The sequence below is a fragment of the Rutidosis leptorrhynchoides genome, chromosome 10 (genome assembly GCF_046630445.1).
Source record: "Rutidosis leptorrhynchoides isolate AG116_Rl617_1_P2 chromosome 10, CSIRO_AGI_Rlap_v1, whole genome shotgun sequence".
In the NCBI taxonomy this organism is placed as follows: domain Eukaryota; kingdom Viridiplantae; phylum Streptophyta; class Magnoliopsida; order Asterales; family Asteraceae; genus Rutidosis; species Rutidosis leptorrhynchoides.
This window is the reverse complement of record NC_092342.1, coordinates 95,689,780-95,696,760: the sequence shown is the minus strand read 5'-3', so window position 1 is coordinate 95,696,760 and position 6,981 is coordinate 95,689,780. Positions and strand designations below refer to the sequence as shown.

At 35.4% G+C, this 6,981-nt stretch overlaps 1 protein-coding gene across 1 annotated transcript; it reads right to left on the bottom strand.

Moving 5' to 3' along the window:
* Window positions 1–1,587: 1,587 nt before the first annotated feature.
* LOC139872875 (uncharacterized) lies at window positions 1,588–4,428 on the bottom strand. The gene is made up of 4 exons (XM_071860804.1): window positions 4,117–4,428; window positions 2,919–3,557; window positions 2,746–2,844; window positions 1,588–1,900 (listed from the first exon to the last, which is right to left on the bottom strand). Exons 1-4 carry the CDS (start codon window positions 4,261–4,263, stop codon window positions 1,622–1,624), a joined length of 1,164 nt encoding a protein of 387 aa, XP_071716905.1. The 5' UTR covers window positions 4,264–4,428; the 3' UTR covers window positions 1,588–1,621.
* Between the last annotated feature and the right edge of the window lie 2,553 nt (window positions 4,429–6,981).

The following is a 6,981-nucleotide window of genomic DNA, read 5'->3' as shown; positions in this document are numbered from 1 at the left end:
CATTAACCCGCTTAATCCACTGGATATGGATATGGACGGATGACCTGAAACTAAACGGATATGGATATGGATGAACAAAAACTAAATGGATATGGATATGGATACAGCGCCATCCGATCCATATCCGATCCATTGCCATCCCTAGGTGTGTATATATATATATATATATATATATATATATATATATATATATATATATATATATATATATATATATATATATATATAGGGGCAGGATCAATGGGGAAGTAACCAATCGGGGGGAAGCAAAAAAAATTTTTTTTTCGTTTTTTTTTGAAATTTTTTTTTTCGGCATCATGATCACACGAAAGTATGAACATTTAGAAGAGACACTTCGTGATGAATGTTATTATTTAGGCGGGAAAACGATCGACAAAAATAACATTCAAGATAATATTGTTCGTGAAAAATATGAACGTTTTTTTCTTCATGTTTTGTGAAGTAAAATTTAGCCCGATTTAGAGTTTAGGGTTTAGGGTTTAGGGTTTGGTGTTTTGGGTTTATTCCATAAACCCAAAACACCAAACCCTAAACCCTAAACCCTAAACTCTAAACCGTTCGTGTTAAAAACTCAATCTAAATCCTAAATCTAAACCCTAAATCTAAACCCTAAATCCTAAATTTATAAACCCTAATATCTAAACCCTATAAACCCTAATATCTAAACCCTAATATCTAAATCCCAATAGCTAAAACCTCAAAATACGCTCGAAAAACACGATAATTGTTATATATTACGTCTTCGAGCGTTTTTCCGCCAAAATAAAAACATTTATCACAAAGTGTCTCTACTAAATGTTCATATTTTCATCTCATCTATAACGTTCGTGAACAAAGTTTTTTCAAAAAACGAAAAAAAAAAAAGTTTTTGCTTCCCCCCGCTTCCCCCCGAATGGTTACTTCCCTCTTAATCCTACCTATATATATATATATATATATATATATATATATATATATATATATATATATATATATATATATATAGGGGCAGGTTCAAACGAGAACCACAAAAAAGGCGAGAACTGCGAGAACTTTTTAATTTCATAGTTTTTATGCATTTGTATGCAACAAATTATATGCAAATGTTAATTAATGATCATATCATTAACAAACATATGTTCATTATTACAAATTACATGTTAAGTTGTTAATTATATAAAATGTTCAAATGTTTCACAAACAAGCATGTGAATCGATTAAATGTTTCACAAACAAACATGTGAACAAGAAACTATATATTTGATTATATAGGTAAAATAAAAGTTTTTCCAAACTATTTTATGTTCATTCTTACTCTCCATCAACATTTATGGTTGATTTAATCGATTCACATGTGAAAATCTTTGTAAATTAAAAGTTCTCGCAGTTCTTGCCCTTTTTGTAGTTCTCGTTTGAACTTTTGAATATATATATATATATATATATATATAGTTAAAAAAAAGGTTTACAATTAGAATTTAGCTCGATATACAATAAACATCATCATCGATCGAACCATCAAAAAAAAAAAAAAAAGTCATAGAAAACAATCTAATTCATCAAGTTCTAGACGGGAAAAAAAAAAAAAAAAAAAACAAATTCTGAGAAAAAAAACTCCATACTAAAAGCTGCCAATTTCCAAATGGTCATGATGTTTTAGTTCACTAGAATCATGCTGCACTCTCCCACTGATTTCCAAGCATAAGCATGTTGATATTCCTTTTTTCACATATTTCGTCTTTCCGTTACCATTTTTCAAGCTGGGCCCGGGGTCAATGAAGATTGGCTGTATCTCAAGCGTTGGGTTGGGCTTGATGCGGTTCACTTGTCGTTCATTAGCAGGTTTTAGCAAGATGCTATTCTGCAATTGATCTGAGGTCTCATCTTCATTTATAAGCACCTACAAATATGTTCAAATTTTGTTCAATACAAAGTGTAATATTTTCTAAATGAAACCAAATTCCAAATTTGTATCGTACGGAGTTTTCTATTATCAACCACATAAATGTACCTAAAATACCAACGAAGCATTGCTTCAATGGTATCCAAAGCCTTAGAAGGGCGGGCCCGTGATTAGTTGCCAAGAAACCCGGGTTCGATTCCGAGGAGGGGGAGGTTTTCTCCAGGATTTACTGCGATTAGTTGCCAAGCAACTCAATTCCCGCGATTAGTTGCCGAGCAACCCGGGATGATCCTTGGAGTTTCCTACCTAGCGTGTGTGGGTCGCAAATGAGAGGTTTCGATGCGAAATATTGCCGTTAAAAAAAAATGTACCTAAATATGAGATTTTTTTTCTTAGCCCAAAAACAAAAACTTTATATAACTAAAAAATGAAGCCCTTAACAATGAGTATAACTGTTTACCTGTCATCATACATAAATGCACTAGTTATCTTTTTCTGATTAGTATTATCAACAATGACAAACTAGATGAAAAGTCTTTAAAATGGGGTAATAGAGATGGCTAAAATGATACATAAGTCCACTAAGTTATTCTTTGAAAATTAATTAGTTTTTACAGTTGGTATGAGCTGTAATTAGTATTAAATCTGTTTAAACACTAATACTTGATGTTGTAATGTAGTTGAAATAATTAGTTCAAAACACACATATTATGTCACTCGCACATAACCAAATATGAAGTTTGTATTAGCAATCCAAACACAACATAAATCATAAGAGAATGTGATAACTTAATTAAGTGTTAACATTCATAAGAACTTCAAAAAAAGTCAAAAGTCAATACCTTACGCCCGAGTAAATCAAAAGATATGACAACTTTATTTCGGTTAACACGTTCCGCCTCCTCTTTCTCCTCTTTTTTCTTCTTCAAAAGTTCTTTTTCCTGTGTGCCAAAAACACTCGAAAGTTAACTAACGAATCTAATCTTTAAATTGAACAATATAAGTAACGAGATACCTCCATTGACAACCAACTATTGCCTTCAAACTCATAATAGTCAAATTGATCATCAATCACTGTTGTACGCGCCGCACAGTTTCGGTCATAATCAACGAGCCTCTTTGCATAAGCTTCAGCAGCTGCATCAGCATCCGAAACGGGACCCAATTCCTCCTCTAACCCAGCATACGTACTTCCTTCTCTCAAAACAAGGGCCCCACAGAAACTACAAGGTCCTTCACCTTCCTGTTCACACACAATCTTCCCACAAGATAAACAATTACTCACAAGTCTGTGTCTACGAGCTGCACATGAACACGGTTGTCCCTGCTTAAATACTACAGAACCCTTGGAAGCTTCTTCAAGAGATATGACTTTCCCAGATTTTTTCTTCTTTGACTTGCTTTGACTTCCCGTTTGTTGGTTCTGTGGTTGTGAGATCTGAGCTGGCACGTTCTTGGAAGTCGACGAAGTAGAATCTATTAACGGTTTTAGTGATTTTTTAATGATGTTAATAGGTTCTTTTGCTGGTGGTTTAACATATTCGCGTAATTGGGAAGTTGAACCATCTTGTGAAGTGCTCGTAGTATCTATATAACCTCTTCGTTTCAAATATTCATTTATTACAGGTCCGCCAGCATCTTCACCAACTATATTCTGTATACACATGTTTAAAAAGACCAACAATATATATGTTATTGTTCTCTTCATTTTGTACTATTCTGCGAGTCTAAATGATGTAGTATACGACGTTAAAGATTCAAAAGACTAAGTGTTGATTTAGACATATAGCATATAGTATACTGTACAAGCAAAACATCAACTATTGACAATTCATGATCATCACAATAGTTTAAAGGTATCAAAACTTATTCATCCATTTTTTCATAGATGTGTATTGAACACGTCAACAATTATCGAATTTTTTTATAAATTCCTAAAAGCATCAACCTAAATTGAATCTGAAACGCTTAAAAATTCAAAATAGGGCATTCCACTGACTATTTATCATATGTTTGGCGTATGATTTAACAGTTGTATCAACTGAAAACAGTTAATCCCTAATTTATCAAGTAATTTAGATTTAAAATCCTTAATGCATCAATCGATTCCAACAAAATAAAATAAAATTATTCCAATAAAAAAAAACCCAAAATCAGTATAGCAGATTAAAAAAAAAAAAAAAATAGTGGAAATAAAGAGAAGGGTTACAAACATCGAGGTATTCTTTGGCGTCAAGAGGTGGAGCAAAGTCACAATAAGAAACAAGTCCAGAGATTAAATCGGCGTCTAAATCCAAACCCTCAGTTTTCCGGCATAGATCTAGTAACGCTTTCTCCAACCATTGTCCCGCCGTTTCCATTTTCTCCCTCCGTTCGCCCTACACGATGATGATGATGATGATGATGATGATGATGATTTATGATTAATTACGGTAAGGCCTTTGTTTGGGTGTGATTTTGTTGGTAACGTTTAAGCCGGGATGGAAAAAAACCCGTATGAAATCCGAAACCCCATATTTTTGGCCGAGTTCGGACCCGTAAATGAGTCTAGGGTTGAGTACGAGGATAATTTTTAAATTATTCGCGGGTCTGGGTTCGGGTATGATTTTAAACGCAAACTCGATTATCTGGTCCGTATGCTCGAAAAAACTCGGGTCCATATACCCGGCCCGTATACCTGCTTATCCGGCCCGTAGATCCAAAAAATGACTCAAATACACGTGGAATAACTCATTTATCCAATAGTTCAAAAATAAATAGGGACCCGAATACCCGTGGGGAAACCTGTTTACGCGCTAGTTAGTAACTACATGGGGACCCGACAGGTTCGGGTCCGGGTTTGGGACGGGTTTTTCCAATCGGGTTCGGGTCTAGGATTACCTAAACCCGGCCCAAACCCAACCCGATGCCATCCCTACTTTAAGGTGAATCTTTCCGGTGTGATACTCGTGTTGGAACTTAAACGGGCAAATACGCGGCTTTTTAGAGTCGTTAGCTATAAAAGATTTTGAAGATTTTCCGGGTAGAAGGTAAACTAATAAATTTCAAAGTGGTCACGAAACCATAAAGGTTCATAGCGCAGAGCTTAAAAAATTCAATGTTGACGGTTTGTGAGTTTCCTTGTAGGGGTTTCATGTTGTTTTGGCTTTACGTGTTTATTGGTTGTGTTTCGTCCTTGGAGGTTCAGATTGTTCTCCCTTGTTTGTCCTTGGTTTGTAGTGTTGTATGTGTTCTTGTCTAGTATAGTTTGTGTTGTGGTGGTTATTGGTTTATGTTGTTGTAGGTTTGCTTCTTTTCTTCGACTTAATGCGGGTTGGTTTTCTATCATTTCTCTATTTGTTAATAAAGTTAATCGTTTTTTCCCAAAAAAAAAAAATTGAATTACGATTATAATTATAACTTTATATATTATATGACATGGACAAATAGAAAATTTCTATTATCAAATATGTAAAATAAGTAAAAGGTGAAAGATGATGAAATGTTACGCTTAAAAAGTAAAAAGCTGGTCGATAGTTCCTTATCACCATTCTTCGTTTATAAGTTGGAAAGTCACACTATTTGGAGAAAAGTTTAAATGCTTTAATCAAAGAACGTTTATCCGCTATTTGGGTTTGTTTCTCACTTTCATCGTCTAACCTACCTATAGTTCTTTGTTGAGCTCTTATTAAATCAGAAAGTTCATGCCAGTTTCTTCAAAAGATGAATGTGATAATACCGCATCCGACTAACTCGACTAAGTTGGGATTGGCTTTGGGTTCGGGTTCATAAGGGTCCTAACGTCTAGTTTGATTGGTTTAGTTCGTCTATTGATCAACCATATTTTCACAGGTGTAGGGTGAACCTACGCTTGAGTGTAATATAGGTTAGATTTAAGGATAAACGATATTCGAACCTCCGACGATCAGTCGTGGATAACCCGCACCGAAGCCAGAATGATCCTGATGGGGTGGTCGATCGTAAGCCCACCAACAACCTAGCATACAAGGTTGAGTGGCCCTCGAGACATGAAGGATTCATAGTTCAATGAACTTACCTGAAAGTCTCGTCTTGATGAAGATTGTATGAGTATGATTCGTACGTAGAAGTATGATGTATGTTACGTAGATGTAACGTGTATCTCTTAGGGTTTTAGAGCCATGTATTTATAGGCTAGCAATTAGGGTTTGAATATGATTCCATTCCCCTTCGATCGTAATCCATTCCATAATCGACTTACGCCAATTAAGGAAACCGAATAAAGGATTGATCTTATCCCCTTACTTGGTTAATAAGTTAACCGTTTGACCAAGTCAATAGAGGCCACATCCATTGGTATAGGCGCATTGGGAGCGCGGCTCTACCCATGGCTTTGTGCATTGCGTACGTGGACATTTAGTACGCAGGTGAGGACTTGGATGCGTATTCCGCATAGGTATGCGGATATGCGTATCATTAAGTCCCCCAGTTCGAACATATATAGTGACAACTAATGATACGCATATCCGCATACCTATGCGAAATACGCATCAATGTATGGCGTCGAACTTTAAAATATTTTAAAACTAGCCCCTTCAAATGTCACTGGGAAGCAATTGGTATTTGAAATTGGACTAGAAGTGCATTTTTTTATAGTATATTATGGAAACCATGCCAACCGGTGCATTAAATGCAATGGATGCGCATAGGCGCAAAAACGTCCTTTCGCTTCCGAATCCTGTACCCGAGGTGACAACTGTCACTGTTACCCTAAAAGGTAATGATTGTACAATGCAACCGCCTGGATACGCTATCGTGCACCTAGCGTGTAGTGAAAGGTTATAGCGTGAGATCGTGACACGTGTACGTTCACGATTGCAAACCGGGGAGTATTTGTAGTGACCCGAAATTTTCCATGTTTATATATATTAAATGAAATTGATATTTATATGATTAAGTGTTTCCAACATGTTCAACAATCAAACTTGCTAAGACTTGATTAATTGAAATAGGTTTTATATAGACAATTGACCACCCAAGTTGACCGGTGATTCACGAACGTTAAAACTTGTAAAAACTATATGATGACATATATGTGGATATATATATATATATATATA